The following is a 14,776-nucleotide window of genomic DNA, read 5'->3' on the forward strand; positions in this document are numbered from 1 at the left end:
TTGCTTTGATTGATCGATTAACTGATATTAATAGAAAAACTATTCAAGGTCAACATATATACATAAATATAACAACATATACAAACAAACAAATAAAATTAACCACAAAAACTAAGAATTATGTCAATTAAGTGAGACTTCAGGTTCTAATAGCTGCTTCAGTGTTAATACTTATCTGATAATCTGATATTTGTTAGTTAGTTAGAAGTAGCTATACATACACAACATTTTAATTATAAGTTTTATTAATCATTCCTTCATTCATTTTCTTTTTCAGCTTAGTCTCCCCTCGGCTTAGAACCGCCAACTTATCCAGCATATGTTTTACGCAGCGGATGCCCTTTCAGCTGCAACCCATCACTGGGAAAACTTTTATTCATTATAAATATATTTATTTTTAGAGTCACATATTTTTTATTTTGGAAAAAATTATTAATATATGAATACAAATAAATGAAATTAATATAAAAATAATATTACAAAGTTGTATTTACTGGAGATATACAGTATTTAGAATGAAGAACTGATTGAATGAGTCTGCAATAATTCTGATATTTTCAGAATGCGTCACAATTTTTTATGGAATTGAGTCTGAGCTTAGGCTATTTTTATAACCTGTATACACTCAAATTCTCATGAAGAGCGCTTGTGTGTTTGGATCAGTCATGTAAATGGTCAAATGTTCTTGCACCATAGCTTTTACGCCACAAGTTTAATGTAAACACAAGTCTGAAGTATGAAGCTCACTATAAAGAATTACTCTTGTTCAAGTGGTATGTGTAAAAAGTAGGAGAAAATTAGAGCATACAGTGCCATTGAAATGGATTCAAGTTATTGCCACAGCTATACAATTTAATGCGTTAGGTAAATTAATGTTGTAAAACTGAAATTTACTTCTGAATTAAAATGTTTTAAAACATTTGCAGCAACTTTTCAGTTCACTCATGCATACACTGTAAAAAAATCATTCATGTTGTCCAAACATTTAAGTTAACTTATTTGCTTTTACAAATTTAAGTGGATTGAACATAAACAATTAAGTTTACAATTAAGCAACAATTAAAAATACAAGAATTGTGATTTTCAACTCATTTTAAATAAGTACTTTAAACAAGCAGCAAAAAAAGTGAAAAGTGGAAAGTTTGAAAAAAGTTTGGGTGTAATCAATTCAAATAAAATTACAATCAAAACATGATTAAGTAGTCTTGCAAAGAACAAACAAATAGTGTGACTGTTTTGATCTTTCACAGTAGTTGAAAAATTTGTGACAAGAAAAATTCAATAAAAAACAAAACAACAAATTATAAAAGCACAATATTCTGCAGATGTTCATAACTGTCTCCGTTTATGAAGTCTTGCAATACATCAGAAAATTAGACATTTTAAATGTCTTTATTTTTTTGTAAAATAGCCATAAACGATTCATATTAATGTTATTTAATGTATTTATATTGTTTATATTTATGATATTGTATTACTTCAGTCCTTTTGAAGATTGATTAATATGTTAACACACAGTAAATATTGATTTGTTTAGTTTGTACATGAACAATTACATTTTAAAAGAAAAATACAATTTGTTTTTATTCAAATTGAAATGTTCAATGTGTTACAGTCTCTTTGTTTTCAAATGTTCTAAATAGCAAATGTTTTTGCACATTTTAGTTTTCAGTGCACTTCATTGTTATTATGTTTTACTTAATAATAACATTACACACAATTTTTAGTTATTGCATTTAAGGTATGTATTCTAGCCTTTGTTTTGATGTTTGATTTAAATGGTATAAAAATGTTTCAAAACCTTGTGAAACCAGCATGAGTACATTTTTATGAACTGGGCACATGTTTTATTTAAAAAAATAAAAAATAAAATCCTGTCTCCAGTCGAGCACATGAACTATGAACAAAGCCGCACAAATGCAAGCCAGAATCTTCTACCACCTATTGTTGTGACTCGTGTAATAAACCAGTTTAAACTGCTTAACCATCATAAGGTGTGCTAGCATGAACTCCATGTGTGTTTTACATTTTGCTCGAGAAACATTAACAGTCGGCTCAACAAGTGTGTGAAATCTCCTGTTATCTACAAAGGAGAATGCTTATGGCCACAATAAAATCAAATAAAACGGCACTTCAAATGAGAAAAACACAGGAGGGCTTGTCTGCTGGTCACACATGTGTTTGTAAGCAAAAAAGAAAAAGAAAAATTGTGTCGTGGCAGTCAAAGACTACACACAACTATTTACCTCCTCAAGTGTCATTAGGGTGTGGACTCAGGGTAACAATTAAAAGTGTTTTCTCTGAATGCTACATGCTTAACTTGTACACGTTCCAATAAAACTTGTATGGTTTTGTTCTAGGGCTGGGTGCTGGAACAAATTTCCTCTTTCAGTTTTAGTTTGATGCACAAACTTGTGATTCAAGGCCCTTGTAATCTCAATTCAGATTTATTTGCTATTAGTTTGTTTGGATATACTTCTTATCTGGTGCAGAACATGTTGATTTTTCTCAAGAACAAAAAAAATGTCCTTAACTTTTTTGCTGTAAACTGCTATAAACAGAGCTGCTATTATGTTAACGCTTCAAATGAATGCCTTGTGTTTGAACTAGTTATGTTTTAATCATTGGAACATTAATGTTTCTACTCCAACTAGTTCTTTACAAAAACATTAATTCATCTAATTAACATTTATAAAGAATTCAACTGTGGCTTGAAAACAAGCTTTAAAATCAATTCACACACAAGCTTTACATTTTGAAATGTAGGTTAAGTACAATTGTAATTAATATGCAGTACACTTACTGTTTTAGCATCTATAGAGTTTTTAATTAGAATGTTAGGAATCCTACACTAGAAAAAAATAACTGTTAATCAACAGTTTCCATATTTTGTGATACAGAAGTGTATTACGGTTTGTGAATTGCATTATAGGATGTTGATCTCTGCTCTTTTATTGATATTTTAGCTGTTTGAAATAATATAACGTATAGAGAAATAAGCCTGATGAATAACAGAAAATGTACTGGTAGTAGGCATGGCACGATAACAATTTTCAAGGTATACCGCAGCTTGGAAAAGTCAAGGTTTTTAAACCACCAATATTTTGTGCTATACCATTCCTGTGGTATATGCAAGATTTTTTATTAACTTATTTTTGTTTTTTAGGACAATAGTATCTCCAGCTAAAAAAGATATCCAAAAATGCTGTTTGAAATCATAAAGAAATCTGTTTTTTAAACTAATGAAGGCAGCAGAAGTCTATGATTTATTTGAATTATTATTATGTTTACTGTTCCAAAATATTTTAAATGTTTCTCAAAATAAAATATATTAAGTTCAAAGGGAAAAAGTTAGTTTTTTTACCCAGATATTTCAAAAGAACATATTTTAGATCAGTGACCACAATACCGTGAAACTGTGATATTTTTATCCAAGATTATCATACCATCTTAATCTTGTGCTACCTGGCAGTTTATTACAAGGTTTTTGCACGGTAATATACAACAACATCCCAGACAATATATGATTTTAAACTATTAAAATGTTCATGAAGTCACTTTTTCAGATTAAAAGTTGTTGGAAAAAAGCTCAAGGTCCCATAATGCAATTCAAAAGCATAAATAAACAAGGAAAAATAAAATCATGAACCACAAAATAGGAAAAACTGCACGATTACATGAAGGCAATTGTCATTCACATTTTGTCAGTAAAGCCACTGTAAATCTCCAGCTAGGCCTGGGCAGTATATCGAGTTCTGGGGATATATCGATATGATTCCCCAACGAGATGCGGAATTATTCAATATCTTTCATATCGATATACTATATTGTGCGCGAAAGAGACCACTCCAAGGTAGCACACGAGCTCCACTTGAACAATTCTGCGCATGCGCAAATGAATAATTCACTCCCTGAGTCATACAAAAGATTTATTAAAAATTAACTAATCGTTCAAGAACGACCCATAACTACATGCGACATGGAGGAACATGCAGGTAATGTATCGAAATCTGACTCTCCGGAAAAATCTGACTCCCCTTGCGTTCAAGCGCGTCACACAGCACCTGAAGCTGTCACAGCAGTTTATCAGAAACATTTTATTGATCATTTCTTCCACAACTGACAGCAAGAACAAACATAGACGCCTTGTCATTTTGACATGCAGCATCTGAATGTGTTCAAAAGAATTAAAAACGCCAAAATGGGATGAATTTATACCACATTTTGAAAGTGAAACCACCTCATAGGCACCTATTCACTAATTATAAGTTCAGTATTTATTACACGACAGTCTCTTCTTTACATTTACGTTATAACACATTTAGCTCTGCAATCTGGTCTGTTATTGACTTCAATTCCGATCATCTAATCATTGTTTTTATTTATTTATTCTGTTTATTTGATTTATTTATTTTAGTGTGTTTATTTTAGTATTTAGTGTGCCTAGTGTACAAACGGTTGGTGGTTTAAACGATTATTAAAACCTAAAAAAAAATAATAATAATAATAAACGAAACATGCATTTGTCTACCAAACATTTCTTTTTCTATTTTAATATCTCGCTGTTAGCTACTCTTTTAACAAATAACAATATAAGAATGATAATTATAATGATGATAATAAGAGGGAGGGAAACCCCTGTGTTTGAATTATATTTTGCTCAAAAACTGTTTAATAAAGTTTTAATAAAGGCTTTGACTCTCAAGTAACCATTTATTGGAAATTAACAGATATATACTGTGTACCGTCATTCCTCCTTAAAAATACCAAGATACGATTTTTTGCCCATATCGCCCAGCCCTATCTCCAGCATGTGTGTTTTTGACAGCATTTTCTACACAGAGTCATATTTCCTTGACAAGCTGCTCAGTATCATAATGCAAACAATATAATCGCTCAATAATGAAATCGAAGATATCATTCTGAAACAACAACAGCTTGATATTTACTAGCTTCTCAGTTAAGGGATAGTTCACCCAAAAATTAAATGCTGAAATTGACAAAAACACACTTGGATTGTGCAATTTGTTGATATATATATTGGTGATTGTGTCACCAGCTCTGATGCTTTCATCATTAAAGCAACCAGACTTAGGCATGGGACGATATCTGGTTTCAAGGTTTATCGCGGTTTGGAAAAGTCAAGTTATTAAAACGTGTTTTTACGACTACTTTTCGTTTTTTAGGTCAACAGTATCTCCAGCAGAAAAGGACCCTCCAGATCAAAAGCTGCTGGTCAGCCCACTATTCAGGAAACATCTATTCAGCAATTGCTTATAAACCAACATACAAACCTGCTCTGGACCTGAACAAGCAGTGGCTTTCTGTAGATCCAAAGAAAAGAAGGATATCTAAAAATGCCTTTTCAAGTTGTTTTTTAAACTGATGAAGATAACAGAAGTCAATAATTTATTTTAATTATTTAGCCTGACATGTTTACTGCTCCAAAGTATTTACAATGTTTTTTTAAATAAAATACATTGTGTTCAATGGGAAAAAAAGTAGTTGTTTTTTATCCAGACATTTAAAAAGAACATTTTAGAGTAGTAATCACAAAATAGTGATATCATGATATTTTTATCCAAGGTTTCCATACCATCAGAATCCTACACCGGCCCATGCCTAACCAGACTACCATCAGACTACAGTCGCACATATGCTGTTTGACCAGGCTGTAGATAAGATTACAAATAAAAAATTGTAAATAATGTTCAATTTCTTACACAGACAGATCGTTGTGCTTTACAAGACCTTTTTTATCTCCTCTTGGCTAGTGATTTGGACTCATTTGTATGTGTTTATTTTTAATCTAAATAACCTGCCATATATGAATCATTAAGGACCATGGATTCATTCATTCATTTCTCATTCATTTTCTCTTCGGCTTAGTCCCTTTATTAATCTGGGGTTGCCACAGCGGAATAAACCGCCATCTTATCCAGCACGTTTTTACACAGCGGATGCCCTTCCAGCCGCAACCCATCTCTGGGAAACATCCACACACACTCATTCACACACATACACTAGGGACAATTTAGCCTACCCAATTCACGTGTACCGCATGTCTTTGGACTGTGGGGGAAACCGGAGCACCCGGAGGAAACCCATGCGAACGCAGGGAGAACATGCAAACTGCACACAGAAACGCCAACTGACCCAACCGAGGCTTGAACCAGCGACCTTCTTGCTGTGAGGCGACAGCACTACCTACTGCGCTGCTACTTCTAGTGAAGAAAAACCAAAGTGACCTACATCTTGGATGACCTGATCTTTGGGTGAACTACCCCTTTAAGTAGAAATTAAAAAGATGCACCATATTTAAAAACATATTTTACTGTAGTTGAGTGTTTAAAATATAGAGAGGCCCCTCTCCGAGGAGATCTACTACTGTTCACAGAACCGTGCTTCCATGACAAAATGTACAGGACAATCACAGTTTTTCCTTAATTGCCATTTGGCTTTCATTTCAATTCATTGTGCTGAAGTGTGTGAAATAAACCAAGCTGCATTCATTCACAGAAATACACAGAACACGCAGTGATATGAAGCACTACTTTTGATCAAACAATCAAACGTGTCCACGACATTCCATGATGAAGAGATCTCTAATGTCATTTTACAACATTAAAACATCAAGACTGAAAACAGATCGCACTATTATGTCTTTCTTTTCTTTTTCATTTCTTTAAAACCTGTTTTAGCACATTTTAATCTATTTTTATTCATTGTTTTTATTTTCTTGTTTCATTAATTGTTGTGTATGTAAAGCACTTTGAATTACTGTTGTGTACGAAATGCGCTATATAAACAAACTTGCCTTACCTTGCCTAAACAGCTCCATAACATTATTCATTGTCTGAATTCTGAGATAAAGTCTACAGAATTTTAAAATTGAGACTTTTATATTATTAACAATTTACATTAAGGGTAACAAAGCACAAACTGTTGGATAGTTTGATAAAGTTGTGTTACATTTTCCAAATAATAAAATAATACATTAAATGTATTCCTTTAAATAATAAATTTAGAAATATAAATGTCCCTTATTTGTTTGTTTGTTTGTTTGTTTGTTTTTTCTGTTGGCACAATTGTGACCAATGTGTGTGGCAGGATTTTTGATCCATGCATTACATGTTTTAAAAAGCTTGAGAAAGAAGTTTTTTTTACCATTTAACTGATGTAATTGATCTGTCAATATTATTACTCTCTGTTAATGCTTAACTGCTAATCATGAAGTCCCACTGTAAAAACTGAATACAACTTCTAAAAAAGCAACACTGGCATTGTTTGTCAAGTTGTAAAATACAGTAAAGTAGCCCGATTTAAACCAATCTACTGTATAAAGTGCTATAAAATTAACCGTGATGATACTGGAGTGTCGAGTTGCAGAGCTTCTGCAAATATTGTTATGATCAAATTCTTTCTTAACTTCTGTTTTCTCACCAGTGATTTTAGTTGCATGTTTATTTTGCCACTGAAAGGAAATATGTGGCACACAATTAAACATTCATCTATATTTATAGAACAAATGTTTACCCCTAAAGAATAACTTCACTGTATTTCAGCACCTGAACATTATTATTGTTGTATTGATCTTTACAGTGTGGGCTGTGCAATATAATGATATTTATTGTGTTTATAAATATATGATATAGGCAGCGTTTATAAACTGCTTTCAGGCTCCCATTTCCTTGCACGCAAATCTGTTCTCCTCACACAGAAGCAAAGTCCTGAAGCTTTTGAAGAGCTCAATATAAACATATTTTGTCTTGCTTTTGTAAGTGGCAGTACTAGCCATATTCACTTTAACCATTCATTGAACAGATGACTAATACCTAATCAAAGAACATTTCAGTCAGATTGGAGCTGATCACCAAGAACATAATTGTTTGGAATGGGATGTAATATAAAAATCTCACTGATAGAGCATGTGTTGGCTGCTAGTCAAGGTAAAATTTAAATAAATATGCAATATAAGCACACATACATATACTTATACATATACCTATACATACATACAGTTGAAGTCAGAATTATTAAGCCCCCTGAGTTATTAACCTCCCCGTTTATTTTTTTCCCCAATGTCTGCTTAATAGAGAGAAGATTATTTTTCAACACATTTCTAAACATAATAGTTTTAATACCTCATTTCTAATAACTGATTTATTTTATCTTTGCTATGATGACAGTAAATAATATTTTACTACATATTTTTCAAGACACTTTTATACGGCTTAAATTGACATTTAAAGGCTTAACTAGGTTAATTAGGTTAACTAGGCAGGTTAGGGTAATTAAGCAAGTTATTGAATAATGATGGTTTGTTCTGTAGAAAAAAAAGTTTAAAGGGGCTAATAATTGACCTTAAAATGGTTGTTAAAAAATTAAAAACTGCTTTTATTCTAGCCGAACTAAAACAAATAAGACTTTCTCCAGAACATACTTTGTAAATGTACTAGCTCTGTTAATCTTCACTTGCAAAATATATATATTGTTATTGGGATATGACTGAGAATTTTGTCATACCAGCCCTATTTACATTCTTAGTGTGAATCAGCCTTAAAATATTCATTCTTGGGATTAGAAGATGAACATCGGTTCATCAAAACAGGAAATCAAGCCCGCCCCAGCTCTATTACATACACACACACACACACACACACACACACACACACACACAAACACACACAAAAAAGTCAAATACACCCAGGATCTGGTCATGTCATGCGCCGCCTCCAATTAGCCACCAATGGCACGGCCCAAGCTGAACAACATCTCCCAGAAAAGGACAACAGCCTCCACACTGCATCACTTAGAGTCTTAATGCCTCACTTTTGAGTGCGGCCCAATTGCATTAGCTCAGAGAGAGGCCGTCCTAATCTGATATCAGCTGCAGCCTCTCCATTAACACGCTTGTGATGACTCTATCTTACACAGTCAGGGCCACCCATTTCTGCCTGCCACGCCAATAACTCCGACCGCAGCGGATTCAAATGCATCTGATTTGATTATCAGATGACGCGCTGCCGCACAGAGTGCTGTAGCGGATCGGCCGATCCACGAGGAGAAGGAGGCATGACAAAGCACGGCCTAGATTGTGTTTCAGTAACAGGCTGTAAGACAATACGGTAGCCGGGCCGAAGCCATGTTGATGTTGTGCTACAAAGATATTGGCTGGAGGAGAGAGGAAAAGAGGCAGTCCCTGCTCACATCCATCCACCTCCCGCTGTGTTTTATCAGGCAAGGCTCCAGTGACATCTGTACCAGAACACAAAACTCAAATACTTGGCAAGGCATGCAAGACAAAGCCATCTCCGGCACATTCCCATTTATAGTCTGAGCGGATGCTTAACACAGATGCACAGCAAGTAATATTGAACATGAACAAACAGCGGCTTCAAAACCGTGACCCGGGTAAACGGGCAAAGGTATGAAACGACAAAGGCCGTGCTACAAATTTAACCACATTAGGTAGGTATGTCCTACATATCGCAGAGAAACAGAGAGGCTTTTCATGGAGGCCCACTGGCCATATGTGACCCCGACGCCCATCAAACGCATGTGCCTCCATTGTTCCTCTCAGGCACTTGCTGTGAGGTGTTAGGTTTGTCTGTTTTTTAACCCGTGATATTTTGCTATAGGAATTATGTGTCATTTGAATGTAAAGGGCACAGGACATGTGTAAACATTCAGACTTAAGCGGTAAATCTGCCACCCGAACATAATCCAATTCACAGCAGGGCTGCATGTGAGTTGATTTTGCTGGTCGCTTGTTGAAATGCAATTATCTCGTCACCTGACATCTCCCTTAAAACTTGCTGTAAGTGACCCAATGCAATTGAATGCAGTAATAACCTCAAAAAGGGATTTAGAAGAACCAATGACATGGAAAAGAACCAGACTGATTTTTCTTTTACACTGAAGTCGGTGTTAGAATGCTACAGTACAAACAGCAAGTTCTCAAAAGAAACATTCAGTAAAAGGTTCTTAAAATAACCACTGTTAATAAACATTTTAATATTCTAGAACCTATAACTTTCCTAATATGTTAAAAAGCTTCATGGAGACATCAATACCAACAAAGACCTCAATTAAGTCTTTGCAAAAAATACTTCATTCAAACTGCGGTTTGGGGAGTGGGGGACTACTAAAGGAATGCTAAGCCTTCAATGTAAAGATAGAAAAATAAGATAAAAAAAGCAAATACAAATATAATAAATATTTTAAAAACTAATACATAAATAATATTAATAATAATACTTTAAAAATAATAATACACAGATTAACTATTCAAATAATTACGACAATGGTCAGAAACCTTTCTTGAACTAAATATTTTTCAAACATTATTAAAATACTATTTTTGGCAGTACTAACTGGGTCTTTGTGCAAGAAACCACATATGTCTTTTTTTGTATATTTATGATCATATCTGGGGATCTGTAGAATCTATAAAAATCGAAACCCCTGTCTTGGGGATCCCAGTTGGGGGCAGCAGATCCTAGGCTAGCCATAGCAGACAAATGGGGGGCGGGGGGGATGGGAATCACACTTTGTGTTAGAATGTCTCAGTGTCCTGACAAATGTTAAGCCTAAAACCTGAATAGTCTCACATACTGGGTGTACAGCTAATGTGGAAAGAAAAAATACATCACTGAAAATATACCGAACTAATTATTGACTCAATTTTGATGGAAAATATCCGTATCTTAAAAATTCTATGAACCTTAATAGATTTAATTAATGTCTAAGTTAAGAATAAAAATCAAATTCACTTTTAAAAAAAATTAAAATAGCTTAATAGATATTATTCCTACCAAAGTCAGATGCACACACACAAAACAATAATAAATAAATAATGGAAAAAAGCAGTGTTTGTTTCACTGGCTCAGTTCAATTCTGAAATCCTGCTGTTGGGGTGATCAGTCTCGTTTTCAAGCACAGTGCACACCCTTGTTGCTATTAAGTCGTTGGAAATACTTTCTCAGGGTGGCCGGCCATTCTCAGCTGAAGAGGGGCCCAAAGAGTGTGTGCAGAGTGAAATTTCAAGATGTGGAATTTGGCCAGGGCAGAGAGGTCAACAGACCCACGCCTTCTCCGGGAGTCAACGTGAAGATCTGGAGAAAGCAGACTCGATGACATCTCCAGCCTCAAATTCAGGGCTCAGACTCTGTAATCTGCTTTAATACGCTAGTTGGACTGCTCCTTTTTGTTCCATTTTTGTGACTTCATATCAGAACCAAATAAAAAAAGAAGCAGTAAGTGATTTCAGCAGTGAGATTTATCAAAGCTGTGATAAAAGTGTCTATTAAACAAGTTTAAAAAGCACCTTTTTACAGGTCGTCTGTAAAGTCTGACAATCCCTCAACTATAAAGCACTATTGCAGACATGAGAAAAGGCAGAGAGAGAAAGGACAAAAAAAAAAAAAGAGAAAGAAACTGAACAGCTGCAACTGTCTCTTGCTTCTGCCAAGATTATAATCCAATCAAATATCACCAAGGGGTAGATGTATATTTGGGACTAAAGCAATAGAGACGACACAGCCAGATTTAATAGCCAGAGATGAAATCAAAGAACAGCAAGTATGCAGTTATTTAAAAATGACTCTATACATCTTACATTTCATTTTATTTTCTCACCAAGTTAGATTACTTAATATAAGATGTGGAAAAAACATCAGACATCTTATATTAAATTAGAACTTTAGTGTACTGCGCTTAAAGCGGGGCAAAAATGCACAGCTGTAAAAGACGTATTCATTTGTAGAAGAAAAAAAAAAGCACAAAAGCGACAATGGCTTACAAAATTTTCAAATAATAATACTTCAACGCATCGTTTACTTTATTTCAAATCTCTCCTCAGATAAAGTTTAATACTAAAATGCAGATTTAAGCAGACTCATTTAATATTTTGCCCACAAGTATAATAAAGTGCGTAATATCAGACTGCCCGGGGTCCATGGTAAATTAATTATGAAGGTGTGACTGCTCAATGGACACCCAGCAGCATTCCATATCCTCTTAATTCACAATGGCACTAACACAGTCTACGGCCAGGACACCCAAAGTGGAGCACTTGACAAGGTGCCAAATGAAAACAGGGCACCAAATGTGTAGAATTCAGTCTCCTGATCAGAAGCCAACGTGTCTTTCTACAAAACATTTAAGACCAGTCCAAACTGCTCAAAAGCAGCAAACTAACAAAATTTGATAGATAGATAGATAGATAGATAGATAGATAGATAGATAGATAGATAGATAGATAGATAGATAGATAGATAGATAGATAGATAGATAGATAGATAGATTTTAGAACATTTGTCAATGCAGCAAAAACCTAAATGAATAAATAATAAAAGTTAAATGGGTAATAATAAATATAATCACACCAATCTCAATCAAACAGTCTGCCATTATTAAAACAACTAAAAATGTAATAAATCCAGAATCACACAACCACGCACGAATAAAACGCGAAATTAATTCATATAATGATCACTCATAAATATTTAATTTCCACTGAAAAAGCAACCAATCCAGTGAAGCCCAATAAGGATGCGTAGATCAATACACTACATTTATTGGAGATAAAGGCACAATAAGTGTGCAAGAAGAGACACGGATGAAGAAAACTATAAAACACAAACAACTAAAAAACGACACTATTTTTTATATAACTGAATCCTTACCAGCACTGCCAGAACGCAAAACACAAACCCGTATTTAATTTTTATACAAGCGAGACATAAACACCACCTAAATGCGTAATTTAAATGTTTATTCCACTTGTTTACATCCAACGAAGCTTGTGTTCAGTCTTAAAATTGTAAGAGCGTGTTTACCTATGGGAGTGAGGGAGGAGAGGGTGCACAGCACTAGTAGATGTAGTATCGGAGAGATGAGGCGCTCAGCCCCGGGGTAGTAAGATCCTGCTCTCCCCATACCCATCCATCCATTCAGAGAGACTCAAGAGTACTCCACGGGTCAACAGATCGGGCCTCGCTTCTTCCAACTTCGCGTACCTGAGGGATGCGTAACTCTGTTAAGACGCGGCTACTTTAAGGTAACGCGCACCGTCCATGGGAGAAACAAAGTAGCGATCTTGGCAAGTCCGATCCAAAACACTTCTTCCTGGAAAAAAAGAACTTAATTTGCATTCGTCTGCCGCCGAAGAGAATCAGTCCAAAAGAAATCGCTTAACGTGCTAAAATTAATCTGCGCCCCGCGATCGCCCGAATTATGTTGCCTACACATCAGTTTTCTCCGCCACAAGGAAATCTAGCCCCGTCTTTCCCCAGTGATCGATAGGGAATCAACCTAACCCAGAGTTTAGCGGAAACCCCGCCCACGCCGACGCACAAGCTCCGCCCCTAACCATACACCCCCAGCCGCAGATTGACAGAGCTCTCACTTTCAGCAGGGAGAAAAATAGATGCAGTGTTTTGTTTCCTGTATGGATTTGAGGATAACAATAATAATAAACCAAACAGACAGGTAATGAGGGCTTGATGTTATTATACTAACATCTCAGTGCATTGCTAAATTATTGAACATAATAAAAAATAAAATAATGCATTCTTTGTTTTTCTTTATAATTTACATTTATGAATAGATGGATGTAATCAACAAGAAAATATTGATAATTTGCAATTCTAAGAATTAAAAGGAAAAAAAAATTACGCAAAATTGAACATTTTCATTAGCTCAAGTGAAATGAACTAAAATCTCAAGGATTGTTTATAAGAGCTAATAAAGCATTTGTCTAAATAAAGGCCAATAAGGCCATTTCAGGTAACAGACATGCTGAATTTTGTCAGTCGGAGTGTTACTCCTGCCAGATTTGTTGCCATCTGTCAGAGCTTGTTTTTATCAATGAAACATGCGAAATCAGCGCTTGTCTGATTGTGGAATGCACAAGAAACCATATACTGTAATCTGGTGATTGTCTGCATTGGTCTGTGTGAATTTTGAATTGGTATTTACTTTACGAAGCCCAGTTGTTTATTTAACATGAGCTGTCATGAAGCCTTCTTCCAGTAGGTGAAGAAAAAAGTCTTCGTGTACTGTGTGCATTGAGAAGAAGCCATTCAATTCGATCCAGCACATCTCTTTTCAATTTTACATTTTTTTTCTTTTGAGTGATGAAATTTAAGATTTGTGTCCCAAATTATCACACTTTTACACTATGCACCTATGCAAAATGTACTCAGCTGTGTGATGTGTATTATTTAGTAATATCTAACTACACAATTAAAGCTGTGCATCAAGTGTCCAGCATTCCACACTTTATTTTATTGGTAAAATAAGGGCATTATCCAGGTATTTAAAGTGTGCTTTTTCTTTTTTGAAATTATATATGTATATACTGTAATATGCATAAACATATAATGTTTAAATTCTCATTTTGTGTCTAATCTTTATGCTTAGTAGGAATGGCCATGTAATAAGTGGGATAAAGTACACCCAGGATCGTTGTTTTCACAGAATAAAGCTTTATAGTTTTATGCCAATAAGCCTGTCAGGCTTTATTCTTCAAAAACAACCTTCTAAATGTGCTTCATACCTAACCTAACATCTAATTTAATTCTACAAAAGCTTCTTTATAATGGGAAAATGTTCTTTAGTTTGTTAAAATGTTCTTCGCATCGAGAAAATCCAATGAAAATTTCTTGAACCAAAAATGGTTCTTTAAATTACACTGCTAAAATGTATTGGCAAAAATTGAATAAATAATGATTTGTATTGAATCTGAGGCACAAATACACATGAAACCTAA

The 14,776-nt window shown here is 34.5% G+C and overlaps 1 protein-coding gene across 1 annotated transcript in view; it reads right to left on the minus strand.

Moving 5' to 3' along the window:
* rgmb (repulsive guidance molecule BMP co-receptor b) overlaps window positions 1-13,298 on the minus strand; it is a 21,469-nt gene extending 8,171 nt beyond the window's left edge. Inside the window, exon 1 of the mRNA XM_056458517.1 lies at window positions 12,843-13,298. Within this exon, the coding sequence (XP_056314492.1) occupies window positions 12,843-12,948 (106 nt within the window). The 5' untranslated portion in view covers window positions 12,949-13,298. The remainder of the gene's footprint in view (window positions 1-12,842) is intronic.
* Between the last annotated feature and the right edge of the window lie 1,478 nt (window positions 13,299-14,776).

This window comes from Danio aesculapii, chromosome 5 (assembly GCF_903798145.1).
Source record: "Danio aesculapii chromosome 5, fDanAes4.1, whole genome shotgun sequence".
In the NCBI taxonomy this organism is placed as follows: Eukaryota; Metazoa; Chordata; class Actinopteri; order Cypriniformes; family Danionidae; genus Danio; species Danio aesculapii.